General features: G+C 38.6%; 1 protein-coding gene across 2 annotated transcripts in view; it reads right to left on the bottom strand.

The window, feature by feature from the left end:
- The window catches only part of map2k5 (mitogen-activated protein kinase kinase 5), a 68,747-nt gene extending 55,673 nt beyond the window's left edge, over positions 1 to 13,074 (bottom strand). The window contains exons 1-6 of one of the 2 annotated variants that reach the window (XM_072671442.1): positions 12,620 to 13,074; positions 10,735 to 10,783; positions 10,364 to 10,431; positions 2,374 to 2,443; positions 1,618 to 1,658; positions 99 to 166 (exon numbers count right to left, since the gene is read on the bottom strand). In XM_072671442.1, coding sequence (XP_072527543.1) covers positions 99 to 166; positions 1,618 to 1,658; positions 2,374 to 2,443; positions 10,364 to 10,431; positions 10,735 to 10,783; positions 12,620 to 12,751 — 428 coding nt within the window. In that variant the 5' untranslated portion in view covers positions 12,752 to 13,074. Of the gene's footprint in view, positions 1 to 98; positions 167 to 1,617; positions 1,659 to 2,373; positions 2,444 to 3,377; positions 3,471 to 10,363; positions 10,432 to 10,734; positions 10,784 to 12,619 lie in introns of those variants that run through there. The other variant, XM_072671443.1, reaches the window with a different exon arrangement.
- Between the last annotated feature and the right edge of the window lie 2,969 nt (positions 13,075 to 16,043).

Here is a 16,043-nt window from a genome sequence, read left to right on the forward strand (position 1 = left end):
GGTCAGGTCAGCTACAATCCCTCCAAAAATCACTATAATCCAGTTCAAATAATAGTGACTTTCCTCCCCCATGAATGAGGCATTCCCCAGTATCTCACCTGTTGTTGGGCAGAGAGTCAGCAGGAGAGGGTCCACGGCTGCTGGATGACCCAGGCCGTGTGTTCACCTGAAGGCACACAAAACCATCAGTGTCCTCAACTAATCAACCAGAGGTTCAACAGTGAACCCTTTAATGTAAGGGAAAATGAGAGCAGAGAGAACGGTAGAGGGAAAGAGAGAGTGAATGAATGAGATAGGCTTGAGGAAAGGGGTCATTTCATTTACTTGGTGAAATTACAGCTAACTTTGGGAACATCCTTGTATATATATTTATATAAAATAATAATTACAAATCAACATGCTGCCCTTTATTTGTCATTCAAAAATGGGAATGAACAAAACTTCTAGATCTACATTTCACCAACTGGGGCCGATACAGAAGAGGGAGGGAAACAAAGTGACTAAAAATAACTAGCTTAATTGAGGTCTTTGGGTCATGGTGGGTAGTCCAGCAAAGCAGTGATTCTCTGCTTAATTAGTAACCATGAAGACCTCATTTAAATGTCTACTGCTCCGCCCCCTGTTTCAAAGCCAATTAAGTTTAGATTAAAACGGAGAAACAATAAAGAGTTTAAGATCAGTTGAAAAACGCTGATTTTAACTTGATTAACAGAAGGATCAGAAGGAATTTCATTCACAGCTGAACAGCGAGAAAAATTGCTGGTTTTCCATGTGAAAACAAATTAGGACACCCCATCAAAACCCATGTCTTTTTTAACATTTTTTAACATGTGAACATTTGATCTTCATCTGAACAATATTGGCAGACGACAGTAATGATGTTTTGTTTTTTTTTTTTGTTTTTTTTTGTTTGGGGGGGGGGGGGGGTGGTTGACGGCGAGGGTTACCTCCCTGCACACCTTCCATGAATATCAAACATGCTTTACCATTTCTGATGGTAGATGCTGTACATCACCTGTGGCAAGAGCTACCTGTAGGTTTTATGATGACATTTTAGGACTGATGGAATCTTCCTTCCTAACTATCTACAAGCTTCTTTCTGAAGGCCTCAGAGAGCGATTTGGATCTGTCCATGGTGGGCTTCACCACTCACATCAACAATCAAGAGACATAAGAGACTCCAGAATCATCTCTAACCATGTTCTGATCATGTGCAGCTGATCTGATGCACCTGATTCTAATTTTGCTAAAAAAATATATAATCTGTAATTTTTCATTCATACTAATTAGATACTTCATCTCTCTATATTGGTCAAACGCCCGAATGTTTAAATATGTTCAAAAATACACAGGTTTTCATGAGAAGTCCTAATCATAAAATCATAAAAAAAAAGTCCTAAACATGACAGTATATCAAATAAAGGAAAGTCAACCAGGTGATCAGCAATGAACAGAGTGTCTCATCACACTGTCATTTGTGAATCAGAGATGATGATGGACATGCAGACACAGAGACAAAGAGCAAAGTGTGTTGACTTCAATTGACATTTCAGTAAGTGGAACCCAGCATGAACAATCCATGGGCAACTTTGCTGAAACAATCATAGGGACACCTACCTTCAGGCCGTGGATGTTCCGAATCCCGGGAGTCTTGCCGGCTGCAAAAGTAATTGGCTGGACTGTAAAGCGCATTGGGGCCAGTGTGAGATGAGCAATAAAAAAATATCTGAAATGCTCTGAATGGAAAATGAGGCCGAAAGATAAACTAGCAGACACATTTGAAAGAATTGCAGGGACTTCTATTTTGCAGATTTCCCTGCTCAGACACACCTGGTTCACCTCATCTGTTCATCATTATCACAGTTTGGAGTGTCTGAGGAAGGACGGCACCACTGCGCTGGACTGCACCTGCCTTGGATTAGACTATCCATGTAGAATGGTGCACACTTAACAAAAGCATGGATATGGTACATGGGGTAGGGTTGTCCCGATCCAGTTTTTGTAGCCTTCAGTTCCAGGTACCTTAAGTGCTGAATTTTAGTCTATATTGACAAAACCTGATCCGATCTATTATTTTTATTATTTTTATTATATATATATATATATATATATATATATATATATATATATATATATATATATATATATATATATATATATATAGTTCAACTGTTGCAGTGAACCCATGGTTCACATGCGTGCATCACTGACAATGGCATGCATTTCTACAGGCAGGTGTTAAAAGCAAACAGATGTATCATACCTGTGAAACTACACTGTACACTCACTCTCTTAGTTTAGAATTTCAAGCTGTAACTCTGTCAAAGGTGGGATCATGACACACGCACACACTCACACACTCACTTCACTTACCTCGTGGAAAGATCTGCAGTGGCTCTGGTAGGAGTCCATTCATGCGCTGCTCCATCACAGTGTTGCAGTACTGTGTTTATACGCAAAAAGACAAAAACATGAGGTTCAGCAGTTGTTTGTTTTATACCATGAGTATTACCAAGTAGGGCTGGGCGATCCGGCAAAAAATACTATATCATGACATTTAAAGCCATTTTCCATGATACATAATATTTATCACGTTACATGTAATCACAGACTAAATACATCAGTCGCAACAAATTCTTAAAAACTACTGTTCAGATCCTCTCCCGTACTGAATACAGCCATTATAATTTAACATCTGCTGCACTTCTAATTAAAGCAGCCTAATTACTCTTTTTGTAACGAAACATGCAGTTGATCAGTGTGTATTAAGCACTAACAATATCCTCAATGTGCTTAGAAAAGTATTGTGTATCACAATAACAAAATTTATGATGATACAATAAATGATCGTCACATTGCTCAGCTTTAGTTTCAATGTATTAATGAAATCACTACTATTACGCCCCTGTCTACTGCTGCCTCTGGCTTGCTCACCAGAAGATTTTTATGTTTGGTTGATCTCCTGTTTAATTACTGTATTCCTGTTTTAAAAAAAAAAAGATTTGATATACAATCTTACAACTTTTCAAATGTTATGCATCATCGCTGTCACACAAAAATCCTGCATCTCCAAAACTTTACAGAAGAAGAAAAAAACCTTCCTCAACGGATGTCCATATAAAAAGATTTGATTCCAAGGCATTTTGGATCATTTCTACTGGAGATGGAGGACTTTTGCGTGACAGTGACGATTTGTTAGTCTGGTTAAAAAGGGACCATTGACCATGACCAGCTCATAGTACACAAGTAAGTTTATATATTCTGTCTGTTCGCATACAGATACGAATGCACACACACAAGCATGCGTGTGCATGCACACACACACACACACACACACACACACACACACACACACACACACACACACACACGAATACCTTGCTTCCTGCCAAAAGGACATTTCAATTGATGCTTGTGTTAACAGAACCATCTGGCCTTGAGCTGGGCCGCCCCTCCTCTTTGTCGAGCATGAGACCTTTGTACCCAGACACAGGCCCCAATCTCACACAATCAACCTCCTGCAACCACAAATCCAGATGGACACAAGAGGGGGAGGGACTGGGGGTGTGTGAGTGTGAGAGAGTGAGTGAGTGCATGAACGAATGATATATGTAGAGGGAAAACTTTAAAGGTCTACTTGGCACAGATACTGTACACTCAAGAACCAAGACCAAGACCAACAAACCGCCATAAAGTACCATGAACATCCATGAAAAAATCTGGACATCCAGCCAGGTAGCATTTGTGGTGTAGTGGTCATTGATGATCAATAGGGATGTTATATTTGATCCAGCGGACCAGGGATTTTACAGTCGAGTCCACAGGGGTCCACTGCGAGATTCACTCTATTACAATAACATTAGGTCCAAATAGGTCAATTAAGATAGTCATGATTGATCCTCAACATTTGATACAAAATAATGAGAAGTCTGACTTAAGTGGGCTCAGGGTTCTAATGCCGAGCTATGGTGTTTTGCCATCAGCAGCAGGAGTCAGAGAGAGCACAATAGGCCATGCTTTCTCTGGGTGGAAAGATGAATCAAGAAAATCAAGTTTTTAATTAGTAAAATGTCATACAGAAAATAGATATCATACGCAGTTGACTTTATAACTGTTAATACAGTAAACACTAACAAATACAAAAGAGACTTTAATTATTTCTTAATTTTAGATTATTTGTAAAATTCAAGTTGAATGTATCAATAATGTTTGTGCTAAACTAGTCATTTAGTTTATGTCGTGTGTATAATTTGTGGATGAAATATAGATCAAGCATCATTATAGTAAAATAAAAATGTATTAGTAATTAAAACTAATTAATACAATTTTAAGTGACGTTTCTGCCTCTTAGGTTAGCTTTAAAAGATTTTTATGATTTTTAAGATGTCTAATTAAAAATTCTGCAAAAACTCTATTTCACATAAAAAGAAACGATAGCACACAAAATACTTAAAATACAGTATTTGGCTGATGCTCAAATCCTGAACATGACATGAACATTGCGACAGACATCAAATCTAGTTCTTAAATTACTGAAATGCCATATTCTAAAGAAAATGGACTTAATTATTTTTTAATGTTAGACTAATTTTTGCACTTTTGTACTATTTGTAAAATTCAAGTTGTTGGGTGAACTGGTAGTTATTTAGTTCATCTTCTGTGTATAATTTGCGGATAAAATATAATAATAATAGTAATATATATTATATAAAGTATAAAGTATATAAATATAAAGTATAAATAATTAGTATTAACCAAAACGAATTCAATAAAGGTTGTTTTCTGCAAAACAAAAAAGGTTTATCTGGTAATTTCTAGAATTATCCATATGTCTGCCTTATTCTAAACAGTGAGAACAATAATAATTATATAGTTATAGATTTGTAATTAAGTAATATAGTAGTTCATGTATGATCATTATAGGGATGCATTAGCATTGTAAACACACTACTTAAAGCTTTTTCATATTGTTGGATCATACAAATGTTTCGAATCATTAAAAGATCCACAAAAATATTAATCAGAAATGAACTGGTCAGTCACAGCACAGAAGAAAAGAAACTGCATGTTGCGGCCTTTTGTAATATTAGTATTGCAGTGGCCCTGCAATCTGTCTAAGCAGTGCATTCGTACCATTTTATTCAAACCAATAAGAGCCAGCAGTGCACTGTTGTCACACTGCTCTATGTATGTGCGTGTGTGCAAGATAAATACATAAGTGTACATGAAGACATGCAGTGGAAGCAGAGCTGCTGCAGCTGTTATATTAAAAGCCCTATTTATCACTGTCACCTCACCACTGCCTCTCTCTGCTCCCACACCCTCCTCTATCCGTGCTGCTCTCTCTCTCTCTCTCTTGCCCTAGGCACTGTCACTGGGTCGTTCAGAAACAATAAGGTTTTTTCAAAACATATGTGTGTTCACACACACACACACACACACACACACACACACACACACACACACACACACACACACACACACACACACACACACACACACACACCTTTAATTTTCCGCTCCACTACATTATTGATTAGGGACACAATTACCAACTAATCTGTAACAGTGTATTAAAGAAATCCCCCTTTGTTGGACAATAACTAAAGGCATTTTGATCAGAGGCTGGACGCTGGGTGCCGGAGGGGACAGTCCGAGCAGACCCCTGTCTCCTGCTGCTGTATCATCATTAACACACCCAGAATAGAGTGCTCCTCAATTAGTGAGCTGACACTGGGGGGGGTGAGGTGGTGAGTGAGTGTGTGTGTGTGTGTGTGTGTCAGTTATTGTCAACACAAATTCAGATTACTTCCCACCAGTTCCAAAAAACAGCTCAGAATCTGCTTCATTCATTCACTTTGATTATTCTTCTTTTTTTCCCCCTTTTTCAAATTTGCAGGATTTTAGGCTGTGATTGCAGACCTTACTTATAAATAAAACTTAAATAATATGTTTTTTTAAGCATCTGCATCTGATAGCATCTGCCTCTCAGTTTAGCTCAAGTTAGTTTTTAAAAGGTCTAATTTTTGAAGGTTTAATTTAAATGGAAAACAGATTGACACGTTTCGGCCAAAATTAAATAAAAAGTAACTATAGCACAAAAATACAGCATTTGGCTGATGCTCAAATCCCAAAGGACTTTGTTACACAGGTAGGCTGCACCTGGTGAGTATGATGTCTTATTGGTGTAGTGTGGTGAGTTTGCCCGGCTGGTTAGATATATAGATATAAATATATTAGATATACATAGATTCTCTCCATGGTTTCCAGTTAAAAATTCCAAGTTATCAAAAAAAAAAAAGTTGGAAACGACAACTGACACATTCTCAATTACAAATAACTGAAAATAGTGTTCAGGTCTTGTTTGAACTGCAGTGTATTTATTACCTGTATGTGTGTGTTAATGGCGGGTTTAAAACGTATACTCTATCTTACAAAAAAACAAAGCAAGATGAATATGCTTTTTAATCACCATTCTGTAAATATTGTCTAGCTTTGCAACATCACTAAGAGGGGGGGGGGGGGGGGGTGTTCTAATCCGCGATATCTTATCTAATTTCAGCACAGTGCAAACAGTGCTAGAAGATAGGCTGCTACAGTTGGGGTTCACCTGCAAAGAGCCCAGCAGCAGTCAGAATATTAGCATATTCCATCATAATACCACTTCAAGAGCACAGGGTGCTGGAGAACCACCGAAAATTACTTGTTTAAGTACCCAGAAAGCAGCCATCTCTTAACCTCAACCAATTCAACATAATAGCTATCCCTTCATCTGGAATTAATGACATCAAAGCAATTCGTGCACGCGCGCGTCTCACTGGAGATCAAATGGCCACGTAGGCAAAATAAAAACCCCTACGCTCGAATAGGAAGAGAATTATGGGTAAAAAATGAAAAGCACATGCATTGCAAAAGACTCGTGCCGTTTGTATTATTCATTCACCGTATTAACTGCTTTGCTTCCTTTCCCCCCCAAAAGGCACAGAGGCCATAACAGAATGAAAAACCTCCAGAACAACCAGTCCCTTCTGAGCATGTGTGCAAGTCCCTGTTCGTGAAGCTTTTAATTGGCTATACATCCTTCTCTTACTGTAAATATCCACTGAAGTATTGTTAATTAAGTGGAGTATTAAGTGTTCAAGGTGTTATACATGTGAAAACACCTCAGTTTTAATTCAGAAAACAGTCTGTGCTGTGCATTAGAAAAGCAGATGGCGGAGACAGAAATAAATAAACAAATATCCACTTTCTTTTACTGGAGAATCAGAAATAGTGATTATTGAGCCTGTGGCTAGCATAGTCATTGGAAGCTGATGGGGGGTAAAAGACAACACCAGCTGAAAGTGGATTTTGAAAAATTTCTCTGCCCAGAGGGGGGGCATGCTTCTAATGAGGCGAAACTTTAAGTACTGAATAATAAATAATAAAAGTTGATAGTTCATTTAGTTTCCCCTGTACTTCAGAGAGAAACGTTTACACGCCATTACTCCTGACGTCCGCAGTGTGAACAGTAAGTATTGAGGAATGCATTTAATATTGGCTCAAAGGGAAAGTTGAAAACGATAAGCAAAACACTGATAAACAGCACAAGCTGCAGCACTTCCTAACAAGAAAAAAGGGGCCAAAACAGGACGGATTAACGTCTTCAGATCTAAGATTTCATTTCATAATTATTATCATTGTATTTGTTAAAAGATGCTCAATTTGTTACACATATTAAATAAGCCTATTAATTTCATTCATCTAACATATCACTATAACTCCTACTTATCTTCTCAATAACCCTTTAAACCCAAAACAACTGTATGTGAGTCTATGTTAGAGCTGGGCAATATGATGATATTTTATCGTCTCGTGGTTATTTTGTTATTGTGATAATATGCTTTTCTAGTTCAAGTTTATTTTTTATATAAAAATGACTCTATTCAGTATGGGAGAATATTTGAATCGTAGTTCATAAGAATCTGTCACTAATAATGTTTTTAGTTTGTGATTTACATATATTGTGATAAATATTGTGCATCACGAAACAATTGTGATATGGTATTTTCCCCCATATCAGCCAGCCCTAGCCCATATTTTAATTCTTCACCCTCATTTGACAAGTTACATAAGCTATGAGCTAAACAGCAGTTAATGAATCATTTATAACATTTATTGGTAATGAAAAAGAGGTGAATGTGAAGGTTAATGAAAAAGGTTCAACGTGTCATTGTGGCTCACTCAGCTGTCTTCAAATTAGCTTTCAGAGTATCTTCTTCCTGTTTACAATAAGAAGAGTACCGAGGTCTATCTGTGGAAAATATCCAGTATGCCCCAGATTAGAGAAACCAGTGACTTTTTTTCAAAATGGGCTGCATTTCATTTAATTAAACCAGACTAATTACACTGTTTGTGATGAAACATGCAGTTATTCATTGTTATAAAGCTAAGAAAAGCTTATTGTATCACAATAGGAATACAATCACAATAACAAAAATGTATCACAATAGGATAAAATATCACCATGTTACCCACACCTATTATGTATCTCCCCTTGTTTCATGTGAGCGGACAGTTAGCAAACTATTTCATTGCTAGCTGTATTGGGAGTAACTATGTATATGACAAACTTTGACCTACATGGTACAACCAGATGGAACTTATACATGTTCAGGTAAAGAAACAATAACGATCCCCCCCCAAAAAAGAATATATTAAACAAGCAAGATTTGTAATGTATTTTTGGCTTAGGGTATGATATTCCTAATATTAGAGTTTAGCCTATAGAAATTAAATTCTACATTGTGCGCCATTCACTGTGCATAGTTGACACCAAGCCCCATTAAAACCCAGGAATGAGCCTGCCAGAGGTCACGAGTTGCCATAGAAACATCAACTATTAGAGCCCCCTCCAAAAAAAAGAGATAGAAAAGGGAATGTACCTACTTGTTACCCCTCACCAATCTGCTAAGTAATGAGAAGATTTTTCCCAAGGATGAATAGATAGATGTAATAATAGATTTTTAATAGCTTTTTCCTCCTAACAAAAACACTTCCGAATCTCAATAGCACAATGAAAACAGACAGTGGATCAGACTTCAATAGTCTGAGGTCAGTAATTATAATTCACTGGGACCACAAATACTTTGGACACTTTTACATAAAGCAATAGTTATCTTCAAATACAGATTTCTTTTCTGAAAATAACATTCACCTTGCACACAACCCCATTTAACAGAATAAAGCGCTGTTTAACAAAAAAAAAAAATCCAAAGACATCTCATTTTAAACAGAGATTAATAGTACTTTGTGCTTTCCATACACATGCTGTTTATTAAGTGAGGATGTCCAGGGAGCCAGATTTTAGTCCCAAACAGCAAAGCAGCCAATCACATCTTCTATAAACCAAGCTAAAGTGAGCAATGGCATCTGTCCGTCAAAACTACAGACTAATTTCGAGATATCCAGCAGTTATCTAATTATTTAAGCGTTCATATGGACAGCAGTGCTGGGCGGCATGGCGGTTCATTCTGTATACCGTTGATAATACGTCCTACGGCCCTCATTTTGTTTTACATACCGTAATACCACTTTGCAAAAAAAATAAATAAATAAAAAAAATAAAGAGCAGAACTCCAACCAAAATTAATCGTAAATTAATCGTAAATTTGCTCGCTTCCACTGGCGAACTCTGGATTACAGAGGAGAGGCAGACATTAGAAGTCCTATAAAATCTTTGATAGAAGTTGTCAACCAGCAGAGTCTGTCAAGCTATAATCACACAGTAAATTATAAAAACTGAGCTTTAACTCACACGCTGCTTAACCTCTCACACTCTCACACTCTCTGAAGACGCTACAACCTCTCACACTCTCTGAAGACGCTACAAACGCTACAATAATGTTGAGAAACTAAAGGCTTTCTGAAATAAACCACTGACCTTTATAAAGATATGTGTAAAATAATGCAGTAATGCAGGTTTATCTATCTCTTCATTATCTAGTCCTGTTTTACACAATAAACAAAATCTGATGTGCACTTTTGTTGTTGTTGTTAAATGCCTACTGTTTCTAATAGGATTCTAATTTAAAAAGGTGGTGATCTATTAGTCTATTTTTAGTTATTTTACTGGTAAAAAAAAAACAAAAACAAATAATATATGAAAACAAGCGTAAAAATTCTGTCATATGACCATATTTGCACAATTCACAGGCATTTAGAAAGACTTACCAGTGAAGACACTCCATATTAATAAAAAATCTGACATTTCCCACACTAATCATTTCTTATGTGGATGAACACTACATGCATTCTGCCACCCGCTACCAGGTGTGTCACACAGTCCACTGCTATACACCAGATAATCTGAAAAAATACTCACGTAAGACAGCATGGCTTTGAGTTCTTCGTCACTCCGAACTGTGATTCTGTCACCAACTTCATCCTCATCTAAAACAGGGGAGTATTCAGAATGTTGTCAACTAAATGTGCACTTTAATCCTGCAGCCATAATTAGCATGTATACGTATATTTGCTACAAGCACAGGTCATTCATTTGACAACAACTTGGCTGCCAAATGACACTGAAGAGTTATGAGCGGCGCTAAAGATTACTACGCCCTACCCATTTCCCAAGCTACAGTCTTAATGATTTCAGTCAGTATAAATCTTCCACTGTTACACAGCTCTGCTCAGGCTAGAACTATGATGTTTTGTAGGACTGCAACTAGAACAGGAGTCATCAGTGCTTACATTCGAATGCTGTAATCGTCGCCTCTGGCATGACATCTCTGATTGCGACCTAAAAAATAAATAATAATAAAACAATGAATCAGTAATTACCTAAACAAAAGAATATGTTTTTTACTCATGGGCTACAATTAAGGAGAGGAGAAAACACTGTCAAAGATTAGCTAAAAACACTCAAACCAAGGGCTTCTCTCCAGCTCCATATTTTCTGATGTAGGGTTGGGCGGTATTTACTTTTTTCGCCTCATTATCGTGGTATACGCTAACTGAGGCTCAAATAGATGATCAGAGGATAAAGCCTCATACCTGACAACACAAAGTGGAGTGAATGATCTTAAGGGTGTATTTGACTGTTTTCAGATACATCTTGCAGACTTCTAGGTTTCATGCTTTCCCTTTCATTTGAACTAATTTGGGCCTGTCCCCCAACCTGTATTCAGAGCATAACCTCACCAAGCAGTGAGCTCTAGCAGCACCCCTATCCTGTGGCCATCTTAGATGCACATGAATGAATGAGTCATTTTGACCATCTGCTAGACAGACACTGAATAGAATTGACACATCAGACATGTTGTACACATTTTGAAAGAGTGTCCTCATTCAGAGATACATACTTTCTTTGCTGAAAACAAAAAGACTATTGAATCCTGATGACTCAATGAATTAGAAATCAATGAATTAGAAATGGGCTTAATAGTGTGCATCAGAGACCACTGGTTTCATAAAGGACGCCCATCAAATGCATCAAGAATCAGTGACAGGTTCCTGTTAAACCATTAGGATCTTTTATTGTGATCAACCCATCAGGAAAAAACCTAAACACCATTACAAAGGCACCAGAAATCCTCAGGAAATGTGTATTATTTATAATACTATTTAAACAGAGAAATAATAAAAACAATTTATCATAGAAACCAGGGTTCTCCTGGCTCCTCCTGGCTTTGTAAAAGTGTCTAATGGTCAGGAAGGGTACTGATTACAATGTACAGGGTTCTAGCTAATGCTTTAACAGGTCACCTGTGACAGACTCGTGACACATCTTCTGGGATCCTTAGGAGTCTTTTAGAAAACTAGTGGTCGCTAATGCTAGAAATAAAGCCCAGTTCACATTAGGAAGCAAAACCATTAAGTTATGAACACTTCCTACTTTTTTCTTTTTTTTTTTTATCATCAGCTGGTGTTAACTACTGTTGCGAAATTAGCAGTGTCCTCCAAACCTAACATAAATGCATTACAGGAGGCCAATGGGAATCATTATTGCAATCGTAGGTTATTTATTTACTAACTGATGCCACATTATGGAATAAAATGCAGGAAGTAGAAGCCTATGAATATGTACAGAATTGTAAGGTATTCAGTATTGCAGAAGAGCAATTCTCACGCAAGAGACGGCTTTTTCAAATGATCATTTTAGTTAAAACAGGCCTGTTCAGTATTGTTTTTGTGAGTTGTGCCCTTTTGTGCATTTGTTTTAAGCTATGGAGCCAATTTACATTGCCAAAGACTTGCCAAAGCATCACAGGTTTCCTGTCCCAAATAGAGACCCTGGAGATCTACCACCTCAGGCCAGGGGTCAGGTTCAACACTACAGGTGTGTAGGTTATGCTTAGAGCTAAACTCTGCAGGGTGGTAGCCGGCTACATCTCCAGGTACCAGGAACCAGGTATGGGACCCTCTGCTTTAGCACATCACATTGTGCATTACTGGACATATTGCAAAGAATATTTATTCAGCACTTTGCTGGAGACAGACTCATCTTTAGAGGGTAGCTCAGTAGCTCAGGGATAGATAAGAGGTACCACCCATCCTCAGCATCAATCCCATGAAGGTGACCAGTCGTGTGGACAGGTTTCTCCTCCAGTTTCACTGTAATAAAGCGTGTGTTTACCAGTAAATCGTTGAAGCTCAGCAGTGAAGGACAGTCCACTGATGAATCCATGTCTCCTACCGGCGTCTTTATTCGGATCACAATTGCTTCGGTGTCCATGGCGCAGACGTTATTCAGAACGAGTAAAAGCATAACAGATCAATAGTGAGTGTGTGTGAGTGTGTGTGTGTGTGTTATAGAGTGAGGAGCCGGAGCTGATCCACTCTCAGCCGCTACAGCAGCAGCTCAACATGGCTAAAGTTACACAGCTAACCGGCTAACGCGCTCGCTAACCAGCACTGCCGCTCTGAAACGACGCTGTGTACCGCTCCAGTTTCGGGTACGTTAAGATGCTGTCTTTAGGACATATTTTCTGACCCACAATCTTCATGAAACGATCCCGAGTTTTAATGAAATTCCGGCGAAGTTTCCTCATGTGCTAACTGTCAACACAAACTCACAGCAAGTTTGCCGGAAGAGCGCTGCCTTCAGCCGGAAGAAGGAAACGCACCATCGAGTTCTACCGAGCAGCGCACCATAGAGGTTTGTTTTACTTATTTATTTATTTATTTATTTATTGATATTTTATCCTGTATTTGTATGATAGATAAATGGCATAAACTAGCCAATAACATATGTTATTATTATTATTTTTTTTTTTAAACACTAACATGCTGGTCAACCAGCACCACACCAGCACCTGACCAGCATAAACCAGCTTGGAATCCATGCTGATCTATGAAGTTTGTTGTAGGGTAGCATGAAGATACAGTTTTATGGCCATAATAATAGTACTATGGTATCAAAACGGAGGATATTAACAACTAATACAATATAGAAGTTATGAAAGAAACGCATGAAGCATTACAACATTGCATGTAATCAGTTTGGATTATTATTTTACTTTTAATGTCAAGCTATAGAATAAAAATCACAGGAATGAGACGCATATGACTGATATGTGCAGAGTACTGAATTCTACAAGCTTTTTCACAAATTCCACTTTAGCTGATGTAGTTGTTTGGGAATGGATTTAGTTATACAAACACATTTTTGTGTTGTTTTTGTGAACAGTATTTTGTATGCTATGGAACCTCTCAGAAAAAAGACATCTATGGAGTTTTGCTAAGTTTTGCTTAGAGGTGTCTGAAAGATCCTAAAGATATGCCGCCCCAACGCACCTGGCTCGAACTCATCAGGTGTGTTAGATTAAGGTTTCAGCTAAGCTCTGTAGAGACCAGGTTTGGGAACTCCTGCTTTAGCACAACTCATTGTGCATTAATTGGACACACAAGCAAAGACCATTTAGTGCCTGGCTGCTGACAGCCTCATCTTTAGAGGGTAACTCAGTCGCTCAATCATAGTTACAGCTTGAGCACACAGGCCTTGACAGACATTGATCTCTCCACAAGGAAGAGACGTTTACTCTCATGCCTATGTAGTCTTGATACCTTGATATCCGGTTGACCAGGGTAATGTACAGCGTTGAGGAAGTCTTTAAGCTGAAGTCAACAGCGATGGGGCTGCTGGCCGCTAAAGCGGCTCAGGTTGCATATCGCAGTCTAAGACAATAGTGCCCTGAGGTCTCTCCGTGCCATTGAAGCATTTAGCTCCAAGCTGCAACCTCAATGGGCTTGCTTTCAAAGGCTGAATGGGAAGTGGAAGAATGACACACATAACGTTCTCCGTGCACACTTTGTAAGAGGACAAAAGCTAAAAGCTTAAATACTCAGCAGAGTTAAGTGCGACAGCAGCGTGTTCTCATCTCAAGGTGAAAGTTAAATAACCTGCTTTCAAACTCGTATGTTTGCAAACTCATTAGATTAATGGTTAGTTTCAGCCTAGGGAGAGAAAAGGGCCTAAAGGTCCTAAAATAATAGGCTGAGCAGACACATGAGCATGGGGCAGTTTGTGCAGGTGAATACACACACTTCGGATGCCCATATTGGTGAGCCCGCCCGATCACACACAAATGCATGACCATTAGATCTAACATGGGTGGTTAACTTTTGTTAACACAATCTTTTGTGTTAGTATTTTACAAAGGAATCACGGTTGCTGTGTTCAACAAAGAAGATTTCTCACACAGATGTGCAAATGCACAAAAACAAGTGTTGCTAATAGAATAGGTCTTTAATAGAACATAGGATATACACATGAACCTGTTGGCACCATGCCTAGTGCCAGGCATGGGCTAGAGGGGTATAAGACCCCCCCCCCAGCATTGAGTTGTGAAGCAGTGGATAAACTATTTTTTAATCCCTTGATTTCGGAAGAAACAATATATGAGTAGCTGTCCCAATACTTTTGTCCATATAGTGTATCTGTTCATTCCGAGCTTCTTCTGAATTCAAGCGTATTAACAGGCAATGTGTTCTCTGTTTGCAGCAATAACACCTTATATTCTTCTAGGAAGGCTTTGGACCAGATGTTGGAACATTGCTGAGAATATCTGATTGTATTCAGCCATACTGGCATTAGTGAGTTCAGACACTTTGTCAGGTATATTTTTCTGGATCACAAACGCCACTGCAACACATTCCAAAGGCACTGGATGGAGCTTTATCACTCTGGAGTGAACGCAGTTCCTCTGCTTCACAGTCCTTAACTCAGGGCTTTCTACCCTTCTAGTTGATGCCTTCTAGTGGTTGGTGTGGCGCAACAGATAACACCACTACCTGCCACTGAGCTACCACACCATGTGGGAGGCTGGGGTTCGATTCCCGGTCTGGGTGACTATGCTGCACTACATCAATAAGTCCTTGGGCAAGACTCCTAAAACTGAATTGGCCCTCTGTAATATGAGTAACCTTGTAAGTCGCTCTGGATAAAAGCGTCAGCTAAATGCCATAAATGTAAATGTAATGCCTGGAATTGGGCACAGTGATCTTAAGCTCACGTGCGGCTGCTCCAGTGTGTCCCATTCTATTGGCAGTACTTTCAATAGAGATTACACAAGCAGTGTGTGTGCTTAGTAGAACACCTGTGTCATAAACATAGATGGATTTATTAATTAGAAGGTGTGTCTGGATACTTTTGAACACACTGCACATCTCTTATGTTATACTCTACAGTTATACTGATATACTGCCCATTCGCTTATATAGAACAATGGCTCTACAGTAGATCTACAGTAATCATACTGTTGACTTTAATAAGAGTGCACATGAAGATGTGGGATGACAGTTGTGCAAAGGCCTTGTTTTTGTTGGGAGAGTGGTGTTACCTTGCAACACACCCCCACCCCCCTACACACACACACACACCTTTAAATCAAGCCCTGTCTATAAGACACAGACTGAGATGTTAATGGAGGAGCTGGGTTAATGTGCCCAGCAGGAGAGTGCTGATGAGGAAACAAATGCAGATGGCAGTTTGTCAAACTGACCCTCTGAGGGCATGGTGTTACGGCCTTCTGCTGGTGTGAATTTAAAAAGTCTAGTCA

Source organism: Salminus brasiliensis, chromosome 25 (assembly GCF_030463535.1).
Source record: "Salminus brasiliensis chromosome 25, fSalBra1.hap2, whole genome shotgun sequence".
In the NCBI taxonomy this organism is placed as follows: Eukaryota; Metazoa; Chordata; class Actinopteri; order Characiformes; family Bryconidae; genus Salminus; species Salminus brasiliensis.